Source organism: Ictidomys tridecemlineatus, chromosome 1 (assembly GCF_052094955.1).
Source record: "Ictidomys tridecemlineatus isolate mIctTri1 chromosome 1, mIctTri1.hap1, whole genome shotgun sequence".
Lineage (NCBI taxonomy): Eukaryota > Metazoa > Chordata > Mammalia > Rodentia > Sciuridae > Ictidomys > Ictidomys tridecemlineatus.
In genome coordinates, this window is record NC_135477.1 from 17,882,346 (window position 1) to 17,900,868 (window position 18,523).

Here is an 18,523-nt window from a genome sequence, read left to right on the forward strand (position 1 = left end):
GGTGCAGGCAGGGCCTCCACACTGCTCAACTCCAGTGGCCATTATTGCTAGAGTCCAGTGTGGCTGGTGCTCTCCAGAATTGTACCACCTAGAAAAACAAACAGGCATCAATGAGGCACTGGGGGCGTCCTGGAGCCCAAACTTAGGGCAGCAGAGTGAGCTCTAGGCCCATTCCCTACTTCTGCCAGCTAAGGGGCAGACAGCAGCTGCAGGGAAGAATGCTTCTTTGGCTGAGAACTGGAGGGATGAGCTCTGCCAGAGGATGGTGGCCATGGGGTGGAGATGAGGCAGGGGTGGGGGTGGAGCAACAGGTTCAACAGGAACTTTCTTCAGGTCAGCAATCTGCTCTCAACAATTACAGTAAGCCCCACTCTGCCCTCTGGGTCCATCTGCCCAGCCCCTTCCTAGGAACTCAGGGGCACTCAGGGAAAGGCCTAGAGAAGGATCTAGGTCATTTGAAGGACTGGCCAACGGAGCCCATCAGATTGGCCTTATTTTGCTGAAAGAAATGGTTGAGCTTGGCACGGTGGTGCATGCCTATAATCCTAGTGGCTTGAGAGGCTAAGGCAGGAGGATCCTGAGTTTAAAGCCAGCCTCAGCAAAAGCGAGGTGCTAAGCAACTCAGTGAGACCCTGTCTCTAAATAAAATACAAAATAGGGCTGGGAATGTGGCTCAGTGGTTGGGTGCCCCTGAGTTCAATCCCTGGTACAGAGAGAGAGAGAGAGAGAGAGAGAGACAGACAGACAGAGAGAGAGAGAGAGAGAGAGAGAGAGAGAGAGAGAGAGAGAAATGAAATGGTTGAGAAAGAACTTAAGAACTCCTGAAATGTGGAGGGTTGATGTACAGAGCACAGGTTGCAAAGGCAGATGAGATTTGGTGCTTTACAGGGTATCAAATGCTCTCACACTAACTATCTAACCTTGGAGGGGAGTAATGTCATTGCCTTTTATGCACTTAAGGAAGCAGGACTTAGAAAGTCACGGGGCTAACAGTGGCTGGATATGGCCTCTGTTTGGCCTGCTATGTCCACTACAGTACTGGCCATCAGATCTTCATTTTCATGGTGCATGTAACTACCAGAGATGGCCTGATTATTGGGCAGGACAGCTGGGTTCAGTCACCGGAAGGCTGGGGTGCACTGGGGAGCAAAGCTAGGGGTTTGTAAGAGGCCAAGAGATTGTTCGCCTGAGCTCTAAAAGGGACAGCAGCCTCTCGCTTCTTCAGGCTCATTCCCCAGAGCCTCGCCCCTGAGAATCTCTTATTCTCTCTGGTTTCCTAACCAGAAGTCTAAATGGAAGCTGTTTGTTCTTTTTGTTCAAGACTTTAAATATTCATGAATCAGAGAGGGACCAGATCCCAACCTTTGAGCTGAGTAAGCTATCCACAGCCAAATGCTGAAGGACCCCTGCATGACATATGGCCACTCACATAAGCTTTCAAATTCTCTTTATTAAAAATCTTTCCCCCCTTTTGTAAAAACAAACACGTTGCAGTCAGTTATACAAATCAGGAAAAATGGTGATAATTTATAAGACACTCAACAAATTTCAGTACTTTACAAGTTCAAACTTAAATTAACTAGTGTTTTTCTTTTTTCTCATCAACTCACAAAACAAACTCTGGTCCAGTTCAAGTATAATCTAACAGATCACTACCTCGGACTGTCCAAGAATGGGAAACCCTGATATTAACAGCTGCTGCTCACACCAACATCAAGTTCACCAAATCCTTTGGGAGTATTCTCTGAATGTATTTTATTCCAGGTGTTAACAGTGAAAAGATAATGACCCAGGTCTTCGGTTGTATTAACCCAAGGCACAAATGAATCTGTTGCTCAAGGTAGCAACCTCTTTTGAGCCACCCTTTTGGGGAGACACTTTAAAATGGTTGACAAAAACACTGAAGAAATGCTTTACAAAAGAAATCATTATTTTCCTGGCTGCCTTTCATATACTGCATTGTATGTGACATACATAGGAATAAAAAGTGCAAATTATAGGGTCTGTGACGGGCCATCCCAATGGAACTGTATAAAAATAAATAGAAATAAATACGTGTGTGTGTGTGTGTGTGTGTGTGTGTGTGTATACACACATACAAGTACAGGATCTCAGATGATTTTAAACTGAAGGTTCTAATTGAATGCAGAGACAGACTCTCCTCTCTCTCTCTCTCTCTCTCTCTCTCTCTCTCTCTCTCTCTCTCTCTCTCTCTCTCTCTCTCGGGGATTGTCCCCAACTTTCCAATATGAAGGTCAGTCTACCACAAAGGGAGCCATTGCATTGTATGGGGACCTACCACAGGGATTTCCACAGGGACACTGCAGGGGTGGAGGGCCAGGGGATTTAATGAGGTCTGCTCCTGCTTTCTGGGGATAAAGCATCCAGTTCCTCTAATAACAATGCTCAGCTCGAGCCTGTGATGGAGGAGGTAGGCTCTTCCCAGCAAGATTCAGTGAAGGGGCCAAACTGCTGCTCCCAGAACCCTCTTCAGTGGGAATAAAGACACACAGGATCAACAGTTTTCTGAGAAATGGCTGGTGTTCAGAATGCTGGATTAAAACCTGTGGGGTGAGCCAGGGGGACAGTCTGGTCTGAGCCACAGCCTTTGGGGTCTTTTTGATTTGAGATGCCAACCTTCCTGAGGCCTCCTAGGCCTGCTGCTGGGCTCTGGTTTCTTGTTTCTTCCAACCTCTCCTTGCCACTCCTGTCCAAACTGGTCTCTTTTCCTCTGGTAAGTGCCCTCACTCTTCTCTCTTCACTCAGGGACTACGTGCCTCAAGGTTTACCTGTGATTGGCTTCCATTTCTACATTCGTTTCTTCTGTACCTCGGTTTCCTCATTGGTCACATGTCAGCGTTGAACTAGATCATCTTTCCACCTTTCTTGCATTAGTGCAGAAGACAGAAGGTGCAGAATAAGGGGGAAATAAACCCCACATAATCCCTGCGCAGTCTACCTGCCCACATGGAGGAACAGAAATAACAGGAAGCTCCCAGGGGACAGACATCCATCTTCCTTGTCCCCTCCTAGGGCACTAAGCCATGGAGGTGCCTTCAGGGGAGCAACTCATCTCCTGGAAAGGGCACTGGCTCTCTTCTTCCCGGGTTCCATCCGTAGCCTTAGCAGAGCCTCATTTCTTCCAGCAGTTTGTCCTAAATCCTTCCACTGGAATATCAGGCTGAGACCCTGCATCCCATTTGGGGCCATTGGCACTGACCCCATTGGGAATAAGGGCTCTTCTGTTCTTCGTAACGTTTTGACATCCGAGTCTGCACATCTGGTCAGCCCGGAGCAGCACTCCATCTTCTGCCCAGCTGGAAAGGACCCACCTACAAATACCTGGCAAACCTCAAGCCACTCTTCAGTCCTGTGGTCTTCTCTTAGCTCCCCGCCACAGAGGGACCATTTTAAAACCTGCCCACTTGTGAGGTCCCTGGACCCCCTGAGGGCAGGCACCCAGGGTGAGTCAAGGACAGATGCCGGTTCCTGGTTTGGGCATCTCTCCTGCCAATTCCGCATGGCAGAGGCCAGCGTTCAACCAGAGCCCACATCAGTTTGCTGTTCTGGCTGGAGGGAAAAGACACTCCTGTCCTCGTTTTTAGTGAAGAATGAATCTATACCAGAATCACTGTCCAGAATAGAACAAATCCTGACGATCTCTGAAATTGAGAGGTAGGATATGACTTCAGAATTTATCAGAGCTTCAACCATGCAGGGCTCTTATCTTCATAAAATCAAGCTGATTTTACTTTAAGGCATTTCAATCTGGTGGATTTCTAGAATAACTGCGAGGAGAAAGAGCTATTTATAATAGGGACTTTTCAAAAAAGTGGGGTTCAGCCAAAAGGAGCAGTTAATGAAGCCACTCTCTGCTGCTGTCAACTGATTCTCTCTAGTGGCTCCTCTCAGGCCTGGGCTCCCCCACACAGGGCACCCAAAGGACACAGAGGTGCCAGGCTGAGACTCCTGCTGCAGATTCCCAGAAAGAACTCTCCTGACCCAGGGTTTCCATTAAACCTCTTCCTTGCATGACTCAGTCTGGCCTGACCTGTTATATCCTATCAAGAATTTAAACACTCTGAAAATCCCTGAGAAGTTGGATTTTATGAAAAGGAAATGATTCTTGGCACAGGAGGAAGGAGATGGAGGAGGGAGCAAGAGGAAGAGAGAAAAGCAAACTGGACGATTGTGAGAGAGAAACTGGGGTTCAGAGGGAAAGAGTTGAGGGTGCCTTGGCTCATGGAGACACTTTAGGGGTTTTTAATGAGTCTCAGGCAGCGTGCACTGCCTAGTTTTTCTTCCTCTCTGCTTTAGTCCTGTCCGGGAGGCCCAGCCTCTGCAGGCCTCCTCTTCTACCTTCCAGCAGCAGCAGCAGCAGCAACATCAGAGCCTCTTCCTTTCAAAGTGCGGCACGATTCCGCTGTCCTCAGGCCTGGGGCTGCCTGCCTCCTCTGTCTCCTTCAGGCCCTCCTCTGCCAACTGCGACAAGTATTTCTGTGATGAGGAAAGAGGGACAAAAGAGGCAGGGAGATGTCAGTGGTGACCTGAGGAGGGAGGAGAGGAAGGGCCGTGCCTGGGCCCAGTGGGTGGACCACCCTCTCCTGTTGCCAGTTACTTGTGGGGCTACAGGACCCTGTTATGTTAGTTTACAAACAATATGAATCTCTCGTGGAAAAAGTACAGAGTGTAGATACAAACCACTGCCACCCTGATCTGGCGCCAAGCTCTTTCTACCTGCCTGGTTACACACACTCCTGGAGGTCCATGATGGATTGAAATGGGCCTGTCTGCTCTGCGGCTGGGGGTTGCCTCCATGGCTCACAAAGTGCTCACAGCTAATGCTCTGGCCAAGCACCAAGAACCAGCTGGGTTTGCTGGTTCTGGAGTCCATGCAGAGACACAGGACTAGGAGAGGCCAGCCGGGTCCTCTGACTGTGTCAGGGCACAACAAGGATTTTGGAAAGAGCTCTAGACTAGGGGTCAGAAAGGGTTGGTCCAGCACAGAGGTTAAATGTTAAAGGCTCTGCCATCTGGTGACCTACGTTCAAATCCTGGCTCTCAGCAGGCAAGTGACTGAATAGCCCTGACATGTGTGAAGTGAAGGTAACAGTGGGGACCTGGCTCAGGACTGCTGGGAAGTCCATGAGAGGCAACACAAAGCATTTGGCATGGTGCCAGGTGCAGAGTGAGCGCTCAGGAATATCAATCTTTCTCATTAGGGGTGCTAATGATTTGGGGAAGTCCCTCATCTTCTCTCAGCCTCAAGTTCCTAATCTGTTCAGTGGAAGCAATAGTTTTTCCTCCCCCCTCCCCCTGGGATGAGACTGTGGCTTTTGGAGGTGGGTGCAGCCTGACAGGGACAGAGGCCACTGCAGGTGTCTGTGGGCCTGGTTGCTGCTGGGGAGCCTGGTTTCTCCCCTGCCTCAGCCAGGAAGGGGAGGTGGCCAATGGAGTGCAACGAGTATGGGCCTGCTCCTCTACAGGTCCTGGAGCTGCGCCCATGTCCACTTTCTGTCGAGGGCAGCCTCCACCTGCCGTTCCACATCCCTCTGGGTGGATTCTCTCAGTGCCAGGAGTGGGGCATAGCAGGGGGACCTCGGAGGGCATGGAGGCTCCTTCCTGCTGCTCTCTGCTCCAAGCGTGATCCGGCCCTACCTCAAGGCCTCCTGATGGGTGTTAACTTTACAAGTTGCCTGACTTAGGTGTCAGCCAGCACCTGCTGCTTGGGTCTGAATTCTTCACTATTCACACGTGTAATTTGGAGTGGGACAGGTGGAGCTGTACGCACAGAGACATTCTATAAAGGCCACTGACAGAAACCCTACCCGGGAGGACTCCGGTGGAGGCTTCCAGCTCCTGACAGATGCTCCAAGGAAACCTGAACTGTGGTTGGTCTGCAGGAGGGGCTTAGCCAATGACTGCACCGGGCGGCTGGGGACCACAGAAGTGGTTCTGGCTAGCTAAGGGAGGGGAGTCTGCCTGGGGTTTGGCACAGAGGCCCAGAACACAGCATGGTCTACTGCCCTGCAAACAAAACAAAACAAACAACAAAAACAAAACAACAAAACAAAAATAGGCCCTGGCAAATCTGAACTCTCCAAATGACAATGACCTTGAACTGCTTGGTGTCTGGGAATGCAGGATAAAATAAGAGATCCTCCCATCAAGGTATCAGAACTTGCTGGAAAGATTGTTTAAAATGCAAATTCTTGAGCCCAGCCTAGAGGCAATGAGAAGGCAGGTGGCAGGGAGGTCCAAGGAGATGCACTTTTTAAAGATGCTAGCTGGGACACAGACTAAGGTTTGGGAAAAACCAGGACCAGATGATCTCCAGGACCCTTCCAGCCCTGCCATTTCACAGGTCTCATTGTGTTGGGAAGAGGGCAATGATATCTTCAGACTGGATGACTGTCCTCAGTTGGCTCCGTGGATCCCAGTGTGAACCCCCTTCTCTGGCCAACTCAGGCTTTATCCCCCTGCCTCCCAGGAGAGGTGGGACCTGTGGCTGCCTTGGTCAGAGCAGCTGCTCTGCTCTCCAGAGGGAAATCAAGAGGCTTAAGTGGCTGAGTTTGGGCACAGCCAACGATAGTGATTTACAAATGCTGACTCAGGCCGTGAAGTTACATGTCTCTATTTGCAAGCCCAGTTAATACAGTAAAAAGAGGAAAGTGACTAAGAATCAGGCAATCTAGGCCCAGTTACTTACTATCTGCCTGGCCTTTGACAAATCATAGGCTTCTCTTTGAGCCTGTATCCTTGTTATAAAATGAGCGTCAACCCACATCTGAGGGTTTGTTTTTTTTTAAATCTTTTTATTTTTTGGTACTAGGGATTGAACCCAAGGGCACCTTACCTGAACTACAACCCTAGTCCTTTTTTTTCCTTAATTTTGAGACAGGGTCTTGCTAAGTTGCTGAGGGTCTAAGTGGCTGAGACTGGCCTCTAACTTTCCATCCTCCTGCCTCAGGCTCCTGATTTTCTGGGATTACAGGCATGCATCACCATGCCCAGCTGAGTTTCTTAACACAGGATGCATATTCCAATTGTCTGGGGAAATTTCTCAAATTATATATTCCTGTCCATTCCCTGCCCTCAACTCTACTCAATATCTGACCTAGTACATGTACTTTCAAAAATATTGTCCAGGAAATTCCCGTTCTCATCCCTGGTGAAGTACAACTGAAATAGTAATGCTTGGTTTGCAATTAGGGTGCAGATGCTACGGGGCTTGGAATTAGGGCACAGATACTATGGGGACTTTTTGAGCTGAGCTTGTAGAGTAAACCACAACTTGCTGCTTATAGTAAAAATGGAAAGTTCCTTGAGATGTTCATACCTGTCTGTTCAGTTGCTAAAACCTAGCCTGCACCAGAAGTTAATCATGAAATCCCCATTCAAACATAATCTATATTAGGTAGGTCTACATTATAGAACACACTACCATGGTTCATTGATTTTCAAAAATACGCTAACATCTCTGAAATCACAATGCCTTTTACAGTTGATGGAGTCTTACTGTTGAAATCGAAGTATAGCATTTTCTAGTTGATATCAAAAAGTGGTGTCTTGGGGCTGAGGATGTAAAGTGTGTGCTTGGTATGCTCGAGGCCCTGTGTTCAACTCCTAGTACCACACACATAAACAAAAACAGTGTCTCACAAATGATGGCAGATGAAATTGGATGAAATATGGTATATAGTATATTTTCATATGTAATCTTTTCATATACTATATCCATATTTATTTTAATTTATTGTTTGTCTCCTACACTAAAATGGAAGCCCCTTGAGGACAGGGATTTTTCTGTTTTTGTGGCTGTATCTCCAGTGTCAGGTACATAATCTGCCTGTAATAATTACTGGCTATCTGGATGGACATTAACTGGAACACAATCATGTTTTTCATTCTAGCAAAGAGGGCTACCTGCACAGTGGAAGAGAAACAGAAACATACCACCATAGTTCATTGATTTTAGGACACCTTATGGTCAGTCCAGGTGTAGCTAGAACCACCAGGTCTGGTGGGAAGAGGTCAGCCCCAGCCTTGGGCCAGGAGACTCAAGCTATTCTGTCTAGCTGCGGAGGCAGATATTTAAAAAGCAGGCCCAAACGAAAGATGTAAGTACTAAAGGTGAGACGGATGCTCTGAGAGCCACCGGGTGGCATGGCCTGGTGTAGTCAGAGGTGATCCACATGGGAGGAGGACATAGAAACCCACGGAAGCAGACCTGAAGGGCCTGCCTGGGGAACGAAAGTCTCTGTGTCTTGGGTATGCCTCGTGGGTGGGAGCGACAGTCAGAGGCAAGCAAGGCCGGAGACTCTGGAAGCCTGGCCTGAGCACAGAGAATGGGGAATCCCAGAGAGTGCTGAGCAAGGAAGGCTGCTGGTTACCTGTAAGTTCCTGTAGTGGACAGCGCTGCGACAGTGGCTCACCTTCGCCGCCTCCTCGCTTGTGTAGAACAGCCCACACAGCTTGCAATAAAATCCCGTCCTGGGAACCACAAACTCCACACCTGAGGGAGGATGGGGAGGACAGGCAGGTGTTAGGAAAGTGGTGGGAGGCCCCGTGGTCCAGTGAGCCACCAGAGAAATCCAGAGCACAGAGCTCCACCTCACTTGCTGTTGACTTTGGCTGGTTCCCTGGCTTCTCCAAGCCTTACCTCAGTCGCCTCATTTGCAAAACAGTCACAAAGAGGCCAGCCCCTGCTTCCTTCACAGGTGGCTGTGGAGGTAAGGGCTGTGCTCCACCTGAGGTGGCGAGGGCTCAGCAATCACACGCTCTGCATCTTGCCTCTGGGAGGCCAGGAAGACTCTCCTCCACCAACTTGCTTTCAGGGAAAGATGGAGGAAGGACGTTTCTGATATTTCATTGCTTTGGGATTTCATTTCTCCACACTATACCCTTCTCTGAAGCTATTGTGACCAGGATTCTGAAAAAAATTCTCTCCATTTTGTTTATTTCAGAAAAAAATGTTCATTAAAGAAAAATGCTTAAATAATTAAAAGTGAAGAGAAAAAAAAGATCACTCCAAATCACTCCAACCCAGTTTCGTTTCATGTGACTTATCTCCACGTAGAGCCTTTTACTTATTTACTTACTTACTTTTTTTTTTGCAGTTTTAATCATACCCTACATGCAATCCTGCATCCTCCCTTTTTCGCCGACAAGTGTATCTTACCCATTTTACTACCTTCCTCCCATCTTTACATCTGATCCATCAGTTAACAGCATTTCCTTTGTGATTTTTAAAAATATAAGTCCTGGAATTCTGAGAGGCTTTTTGATACAAAAGACACCCCCCCCACACACACACACCCCAACCACCGTGAAGTGACAGGGTCACAGTCAAAGGATTCATTTTTGAAGCCACGGTGGCTAGTCCAGCTTCTGTGAAGGTGTATGGAGGCCATGGCTTCCCTCCTGAAGACTTGGACAGGGGAATGGAGTGAGCCCAGGGCTGAGAGGGGCCAGGCCAGAGGCCAAGAGTCTATGCAAACTGGGACAAGTTAGCTGAACCCGGGGCCCAGTCTCCTCTCCTGAAAATCAGGGTCAGAAGAACACACGCCCTGTTCCCTGTGCTGCAGAAGCTCCATCAAGACAGCAGGTGTAAGGACTGTGACAAGCAGGACCCCAGGGAACTAGACCAGAGGGGCTCAGGCTCAGGCCCTCGGGTCCCACCTGGGGGTTGGGGGACGTGCTCTATGTGTGAGCAGATACCACGGCCCCTCTGCTAAGGCAGGCAGAGCCGAGAGATCAGGCATGCTGGGCAGAAGGAGAGAGGAACACAGCTTCTCCTTACAGGGAGGGACAGGACAAGCTCCCACTGATGAGGGCCCTGAGTCTACTCCTGACCCAACCCCAGCCCGCCCCCCCACTTTCCTCCTCTGAGCTAAGTGCCTAGGAGACCCTGTCCTAGAGAAGCAGCCTGGACTTGTAATTAGAACTTTTCCTTCTCAATAGAGCCACTTATTAGTGCTAAGGGACAGCCCTGACAGAGAAGAGGAGAGAGGGAGAGAACCCAGGAGGCCCCTGGCTGCCCGCGGCCTGCCTTGACCATGACTGCGCTGTGGTTTGGGCCCTGGGTTTTCTCTCACTGCCACGGAGCTGGCCAGCAGGGCCCTCCGAGTCGACAGCAGTAGTGAGCAGGTGACCCTCAGGTCCAGCTGCCCAGAGGGGGCTATTCAGCCCTATTCCTTCCCCTTCTCCTTCCCCCAACCCCTGACTGCAGAAGATGGACATGTGGCCTTTCCCGGGCCAGTTGTCCCCTCACCCCACAAATAAGCTCCTGCTGTTGCTGGGGAAGAGCTTTCGGCAAGGCCCACCTCCTTCCCCCAGGGCCACCTACAACAGTCTTGGGCTGGCTGCTCCTCGGGGCCCACACAATCCGTGGACAGAGGGCTTTGATCAGTCCCATCCTCTGTCCCACACCAGACCCTGCAGGCCAACAGGGTGGCCTGGAAGAGAGCCCTGGAGTTTCCACTGCAGGCCCTGGCCAAGCCTCTCAGTCCCTGTCTTGGGACCCCCAGAAGGGGTGCAGCTGCCTCAGGAGTTCCCACAGAGCCTGAAGCAAGAACTGAGCTGGCAGCTGCTGTGCCTTGTAATCTGAGCAGCGCAGCTATCATCTATGGGGTTCTGGGTGAGATTTCACTTCAACAAAGGCTTCCGTTGCCAAAAGGCGGGCGAGGGGAGACTTGGAAGACACCACAGTAGAGTGGAGAAAATATGGCATTTAGAGTCAGGTAAGCCTAGCTCTTTTACCTACGCTGTGTGACCTTGGGCACATTAATTAACCTCTCTGGGCTTGGTTTCCTTATCTGTAAAATAGGAATAATCAGACCACATATGATGCCATGGGAAGCACCTGTCAGTTTTCCTGTATTCGTTTGTTAAATATTTCTTCACAGAAGCCAAGTGCCTAATTACTGGCCCTCTTGCCTGCCCCCACCCTTCCCCAAAGCCACCTAGAGAACTGGATCTACAGTTTGTATCAACTTTCTTCTCTGGCCCCGCCCAGTGGGTTGGATCACAGTCCAAGGACAGGGAAAGAGAAGCTAGGGCGGGAGAATCCCCCAAAGACTGGTGGTCCACTCAGACTAAGTGGGAATGATGCAGGCACCATGTGGCCATACCACTGCTTCAAGGGGCCTCTAGAATGTGGGATCACGGAGTGGCCAGCACTCCAGAAACCACGCCTGTGGCCCCAACATGCTCTGGAGTCACTTAGTCCTCCCAGTTTTCAGCCTCTGTTAAGTACGATCATTAAAGCTGCCTTTGCCTTCTAATAATAGCTCCTGGCAGGGTAATTATGACTCTGCCGTCCTAGCAAGCCTGGTGTGCGGGAGGGGAAGCTCACTCTTTATCCGCAGTGCTGTTGGGTCCTGGGAAGAGCAGGCCTTGGCAGGCTCGGGCTGCCTGGGGTCACACAGAGCCAGCCTCAATCACATGAGCAGCTCCCGCCCCAGCCACGCCTGCCCCAGCGTCTGGCAACAGGACTGACCTCCCTTTCCTCCCAGTGGGGTGCCTAGTCCTTGGCACCCCTCATTTTACCTCCCTACTCTTCTCAGAGCCAAAATCTGAAAATAATGTCACCTCCCTGGAAATCTCTCTGCAAGCAGGGACCAGTCTTGGAGGGCGAAGGGTTCACAACCCCAGTAGGTAGGAAGCAGAGTAGGTCTCAAAGACTATTTCATGAATAAACAGTCACAATAGATAACCCTTAGTAAGTACCTCCTACTGGCAGGCACCAAGCCCTCACGCGGATCCGTTCCTTCAGTCCTCAAAATAACTCTATGTGGCAGGTTTCTATTACTGTGATTTATAGGGGAAGAAACCCAAGCGGAGGTGAAATGAGTTACTCTTTGTCACTCAGCCATTAGGTGGAAGAAGCAGGATCTGAACCCTGGGAACCGGACGCCACAGTCTGTGCTCTTAACTTCTGCACAGAAACTGCCTTTTGAACACTGCACTGTTGTTGCCTGAAATGATTCTGAACCTATATGTTAGCGATAACACTTGCCCCTTTGGAGGACAGGAGGGCAGGGTGGTCAGAGAGCAGACATCCTGAGTTTGAAGTTGAACTTTGCTGTATGAACTTGAGAAAGTCTCCAGACTTCAGTTTTCTCACCTCTTAATCACAGAAAAATAGAATCATGTCGGTTCTAATGAGCTATGGGGCCTCTAAGCTTACTGAAGACAATCTGTCTAAAGCGGAAAAACAACCCAAACTAAGTAAATGAATCAACAGAATGTGATGTATCCACATCCGGAAGGCAGTTTTCCTCAACAACAAAAAGATACAAACTATCAATCCACTCCTCCCCACAGATGTATCTTCTTATTAGGGGAAATAAAAGCAGTTGGGCAAACCCACAATTTATGTACTATAGGGTTTCCTTTATATAAAACTCTAGAAAATGCAAACAAATATTTAGTGTCAGAAAGCAGATCAGTAGCTACCTGGGGATTGAGGTGGGGGAGGGAGGGATTACAGGGAGTCTCAGGAAATTTGGGGGTGATGAACATGTCCAGTACCTTGATTGTGATGATGGTCTCACAGGTACATATACGTGTCAAAACCCATCACACTGCACCTTTAAATATGTGCACTCCATTGTATGTCAATTATACCTCAATATAACAATTTTTAAAAATGGGATATCATTTTCCTTTAACAGGCTGCAAGCTAAAAACACCAAAGTCGGCAAGGAGGTGGGGAATAGGAACTCTCCTTCAAGTGAGTGAAAACTGATATCATCTTTTTGAAGTGCAATTTTGTAACAATTATAAAAATTTTAAATGCAAATACAGATGGCCCACAGCTCCCTGCCCGCTGCTAGCACCCAGTCCCACAGCAGTGCTGGCAGCCATTCAAAGGTGACTGAACAAGCACATCTGGAGGGCAACAGGGACGGAGTGAGAACGTGGTTCTAGAATTTGAATCCTGACTCCAGTCTTTGCCAATCGTTAGTTTTGTGAGTCTGCATCCCAGGTTCCTGAACTGTAAAGCAGGGATAAAGACATCACCTGCTTCACGGGTGCTGTGAACAGTTTAAGAGAAATAGTACATGCCAAGGATTGGAACGCTGTCTATAGGGTGAGCAATGACAATAAAAACAGCGATGACAGCATTTCATCATGAAAAGAAAAAAAAAAAAAAACCATGGAAGACGACCTAAACACTCATCAGTGGAGGAAAGAATCAATTAATTTGCGGCACGGGTTTTTAAGATGGAATATTTGCAGCCGTTAAAAAGCATGAGTTCTCTGTGAACTGAAACAGAGATCTCTGAGACCCACTGTTCAGTGAAGACAGCAAATCGTGGAACATGATGTGAATAGCATGATCCTATTTTGGTGCGAGAAAAACTCTCCGTGGGCCTGACAGTGGCTGCCTGCAGGCTGGGGAGAGGCTGGGGAGATGAGCTATTGAACACTGACTTCATGTGGTTCTCAGTGTTCGAATGTGTTTCAATAATCTTTCACAATTTCTATAATGAAACACAATAATACGAAGATGAATTTCAAGGTAGCAGAATTTACCTTTAAATTTTTGCTTGCGTCAATTGAATTTCAAGTTCTTGGATGACATAAGACTTGGGGTACACCCTCGGTGGGTTGCCCCACAGTGCCCGGTACAGTGTCGGGGTGTCCAGTGTGGACTGACTGAATGGCTGAGTGGACTGAGGCCTCTGAGAGGCAGGCTTGGCAATGGTTTGTCCAAGTTTAAAATATCTAGGAGCATCGTGATTCATTTCTTTCTTTCTTTTTTTTAGTTTCTGCCTTGGGAGACGCTGTGCTACAAATTAATCCCTTAAAAAAAAAAAAAGAAAAAAGAAAAATCTAATTCTTCATGAGTGTACAGTACACTTGGCAGAAAGAATCAGTGACAGCTCTTTTGTTTCTTTTTAAAGGAGAAGAAAAAAAAAAAAGGAGAAACTTGGATGGAAGGGGTGAGCCCCCACCCAGATGAGCCCTCCCCGGGTGGGGCCCTGTGGTCACGGATGCCATTGGCTCACGGAGCTTCCTTGTGATGCTTTCCCACTGACATCTCCCCAAGCTCTTCCTCCAAGAACTGCTGTTCCTCCGTGGGCTGCCTTCCAGCCTGCCAGAGTCCATGCAAAGACTCAAAGATGATGAGGCTGGAGCGAGTCACGGTGGCATCAGGGAACTCAGGGAACTTTCTTTTTCTTTCTTTCCTCTTTATTTTTTTCTCCCCGATGTGGATTGAACCCAGGGGCACTCTACCACAGAGTCCCCAGCCCTTTTTATTGATTATTTTGAGACAGCTTCTTGCTGACTTGCAGAGGCTGGACTCCAACTTGTGATCCTCCTGCCTTCGCCTCCCAAGTTACTAGGATTACCAGTGTGCACCCCCACCGTGCTTGGCCCAGGGAACTTTTTAAAAGTCCCGTTCCTCTTATCCTGAGACGCTGCCTAATTCTCCCTTTTAAAAAAAAAAGTGTCCTAGGTGGTACTATCACACTTCCTCCTGCCCTGTCCCCATTTCCACCCTTGAAAAATCACTGATCAGGTCCGATTCCATGTTACAGGTGAGAAAACTCAGGCTCAGGAGGGTATGACTTTTCTGAAGGCACACCGTCACCGTCACCCATAAATGGAACAGGAAGGACAATGACCTAGACCTCTTTGTGTTCAAAGCTCCGTTATCAACCGTCTACTCTGCCCCAGTCACAGTCTAGTCAGCGTCACTGAATGCCTCAGACAGGCTGGTCCTTCAAAGAGAAAAACTGTAGCAGTGTTCTGGGAAGGTCAGGGACAAGGAGAAGATAGCCGCAGAGGAGTTTCATTTCTGTTGATTATGTGGAGGCCGCTGGGCCTCTATTCCCTGCCTGAACAGGGGCTGGATTTAGCCTCTCTGGAGGTCAAGAATAGAGCATTCTCTGACAGGGAGAACAGTGCTGTCCAGGCCTGGTCCCGTGGAGTATCTGGTCTACTGCGGGCATCTGAAATTGCAAGAGACCTTAAAGGAGCATTTTGCCCATCTGGGCTTGGCATCAGACATTAAAAAAAAAAAAAAACAGCAAGGACAAAATGACAGAAAGCCCTGTGGGGGGGTGGTGGTGGTGGTGGTAGACAGGGAACTGTCACTTCCTGGAGTCGCATTTCAGGAAAGACTGCATTTCACCTACCCAGAGGAATGCTGAGTTCACTGAACACATCCTCCGGCTCCCAGGAAGGCAGGAGCAGGGGCTCTTTCAGCTCCACCTCAGAGTAGTCTGGTGATCTCAGGTCTCGTGATTTCACGTCCACATACCTGGGGTTTTCTGCAAAACATGAGAGTCCCTGTAATTCTGTCCCTTGCAACTGTGTGATTGGGAATTGTCCCTTGGACTGCTTAATCACATGAGGCTGGGCTGATGACTGCTAATTAGAACCAAAGCGCTATAATTAAGAGCGTTTCCACCGCCAGAAGAACTCCACACACAGGACTGCTTGGCAAGTCTTCAGGCTCGTCCTGGGGGGATGGGCTGCTGAGGCCTTCAGCTGGGATGATCCCCACCCCACCCCTCCCAGTGTCCCCCAAATCAGTATCGCTCCATCTCTGCAGGCACAGGAATTGTTGAAGGGCAATTGTGTTGACATCCAGGGAGGCTGGGACAACAGGGAAGGCCATTCTCACCCCAGGCTTCCGAAGCAGCCGTGACGGGGTAAGCTAATAAACCTCTAACATGTGGAGACCTAGGCTGCAGAATAAAAGGGGTTCCACTGGACAGCTGAAACTGTCGGCACCCCTTTATTCCTGCCTCTCTAGTCAGTCTGGGCCTCCTGGTTCCTCTAGCAACAAACAGGCAGCTCAGTGGCAGAGTTTCCATGGAGACTCGGATCCCAGCAGGTGAAAAGCAGCTCAGGTCAGCTTGACACAGAGGAACAGTCCCACCCCCCCAGGTCCCCTACAGCTTGGGCCACCCACAGGGTCTGGGTTGCAATGTTTAGTTTTCAGCCTTTCCTCTGCGTGTTGTGACCCTGACTTCAACCTCCGTGACGCCATGAGCTTTCTGTAAAATGAATCTCTAGTTATTTTCACTATGAGACTTTTCAGGGCTACTCTCCCTCCCTCCCTCCCTCCCTCCCCCGCAGAGCCCTTGATGGATCTCGGTTTCCACTTGGCAGAGAAGCCAGGGCTTAGCCTATTTTAAACTCTCCATTTCATGATGTCACAGTGCCCAGCATAGACACAACATCACCTCCGGTGGAGGCGGAGTCGTTCCTGGGACGAATCTTGTATCCCTGTCAGACCCTGGAGAAAAACGGACCTGAGATAGTAAGAAGCAGAGCAAGCCATACCCTTGGCCAGGCCCTGTTCCTTCCCTGTCCCTTCTCTCCTGCCACACTCCCTTGCCCATCACAGAAAAAACAGCCAGGGGTCCCCCACATGCAGGCAGGAGCAGCTGGCTGATCCCAAGGAACCCAAACTCATTCTGCTCAGAATTCAAGCTAATTTTAGTTGTCCAAACCCATCTGGGCTCCCGTAAAGGCAGAGTGGTCCAGCCTGTCTGAGTTTGCTTCTCCAAGCACAGGCCGCCTCCTATCTGATTTCCTTTACACCCTTTGCCCCAAAGCTCTTAAGAGTGTTACTAGGCTCTTTACGGTTTGGCTTCCGTTAGTAAATGACTTTCTGCACCGGCTTCAAGGCAAGTCGAAAGCTCCCTTGGTTCTGCTCCAGCCTGCACATGCCCATCCTTCTCGAGGGGAGCCAGGGTCGGATCCACCCCACCGCCCGTGAGAAAGGGGAGGTAGTTACCCTCGGTCAACACTCCTGGGCAAGGCTGGCCTTGGAGGTCGGTTTCAGGAGTGGGGCTGGCTTTCTCCTCCAGGGGGCTGCCTTCACCAGCCCCATCTTCGGGGGTCCCCCTGGCCTTGCCGTCATCAAGAAATGGGCTCTGCTGTCGGGCCCTCTCCTCGGCTGGCTGGGGGGAAGACATTTGCTGGGCTGTAGTAGAGGCCGGACAAACATCTGAGCTCTGCGCTCCCTTTGCCTCCTTCTCGTAGCAATCTGAATCCTCCAGTGAGAGGCCTGTCTCGCGTTCAGCTGGCTTCCGCTCAGCGTCCAGATTTAGGCCAGGCATCTCCACGTCCGTGTCACTGGGACAGCTCGTGGGAGCCGAGGGCAGTTGTCTGGGCAGCTTGAGGCTGATCTCTGCAGCCCCGTTCCCTACGGTCTTGACTTCCTCCCCGGTCAAGTCCTCGGCCAAGTCCAGGTCCAAGGTGGTCGTCACACAGGGACAGATTTCAGGGCAGATTTTGTCTTTCTGGTCCATCGGCATAATTTCTTCCAGTTCTGGGATGTCTGGCTCCATGATGAAATCTTCTTCTTCCCCCACCTCGTCCACTGTGACGAGCTCCTCCATATTCGTGGGGTACCAGTTCTCCCCCTCGGCCTCACTTCCACTCTCCCAATCTTGCTCCTGTGTAAGAATGTAGAACGGAGGTCAGAGAGCGGCGGAGGCATCCAACCAGGGGACACCAACCTTGGCCATAAGGACCCCTCACACCAGAAAGGTCCTCAGCCTTCTTTCTTCTACCTGAGAACAATTACTAGGTCATTGGAAGCCGTGAGCCGCTCAAGTCTCACATCACTGACACAGGCTGAGGATGAGACTCAAAATGGCACAGGATTTAGAACAGATGCTTCATGCTTAATCATGCTACCATGTGGAAAAATGAGACCAAGAATTTCAATCCCTAGTACATAATAGATGCTCGATAAACAGGTTCCCAATGAATGAATACATCATACACGCGAACTGCTTGCTGGAGCCAACTCCTTGTCCATGGGGACACCATTAAAGGTCACTGTGGCATAGTCCCTCACACAATTCCTCTGAGCAGCCTCTCCCAGGAAGGCCAAAATCTCCAGAGCCACAGCAACTTCCACCCTCACCCTCAACCCCTCCTAAGGTTTTCCCCCTGGTGTTCCTTGCAGCTCATGGACTCAGCAGATGGATTTGGGAGATCAGCTGTTCCTGACCAGGAAGGTACAAAGCCAGCCATGTTCCAAGAACTCTCCCCCCACCTGCCGGGGGGAGCCCCAGCCCAGGAGGACTGTAAATGTTTTTACCTTTTTAATTAAATAAAATAACCATCACAAGCACAGTCGGTGCCTTGCTATTCCCCAGGTCTGGGTCTGCGGAGGTCAGGACCCCAGCTCGAGTACCGAAGCACCGTCTCCCTGTCTCCCGAGGGACCTGCTTATTTGGAGAGACTGGCTCTGGAGCCGAGTCTTTGGGGGGGGGCATGTTCTCTCTCGGGTGCGCAGCCAAGTCACTGGAGAGTGAGGCGGGGCCCAGCAAGCGAGTAAAGATCCCCCAGGAAAGACAATCCCAAGACCCCGGGCAAAGCCACCCCTGCAAGAGGAGGTGAGGGGACTGGGCCAGTCACAGAGCCACGGGTGGGGGCTCAGCCACATTCAGCGCAGCTGGTCACTGGCAGGCAGGGTGGGGACTCCCGGGCCTCTGGCCGAAGCACAGATGGCACTACGCTGCCAGTATCTGGGACTAGT

At 50.0% G+C, this 18,523-nt stretch overlaps 1 protein-coding gene and 1 long non-coding RNA gene across 3 annotated transcripts in view; one reads left to right on the plus strand and one right to left on the minus strand.

Moving 5' to 3' along the window:
* Positions 1-1,430: 1,430 nt before the first annotated feature.
* Rbm20 (RNA binding motif protein 20) overlaps positions 1,431-18,523 on the minus strand; it is a 180,961-nt gene continuing 163,868 nt past the window's right edge. For both annotated transcript variants that reach the window (XM_078050317.1, XM_005320667.3), the window contains 4 exons: positions 16,766-17,429; positions 15,153-15,287; positions 8,394-8,515; positions 1,431-4,497 (listed from right to left, as the gene is read on the minus strand). In XM_078050317.1, coding sequence (XP_077906443.1) covers positions 4,387-4,497; positions 8,394-8,515; positions 15,153-15,287; positions 16,766-17,429 — 1,032 coding nt within the window. In that variant the 3' untranslated portion in view covers positions 1,431-4,386. The remainder of the gene's footprint in view (positions 4,498-8,393; positions 8,516-15,152; positions 15,288-16,765; positions 17,430-18,523) is intronic.
* On the plus strand, positions 12,747-18,115 carry LOC144377964 (uncharacterized). Its single transcript, XR_013439316.1, has 2 exons — positions 12,747-15,671; positions 17,948-18,115. It is a non-coding gene; the product is annotated as an uncharacterized LOC144377964 (long non-coding RNA).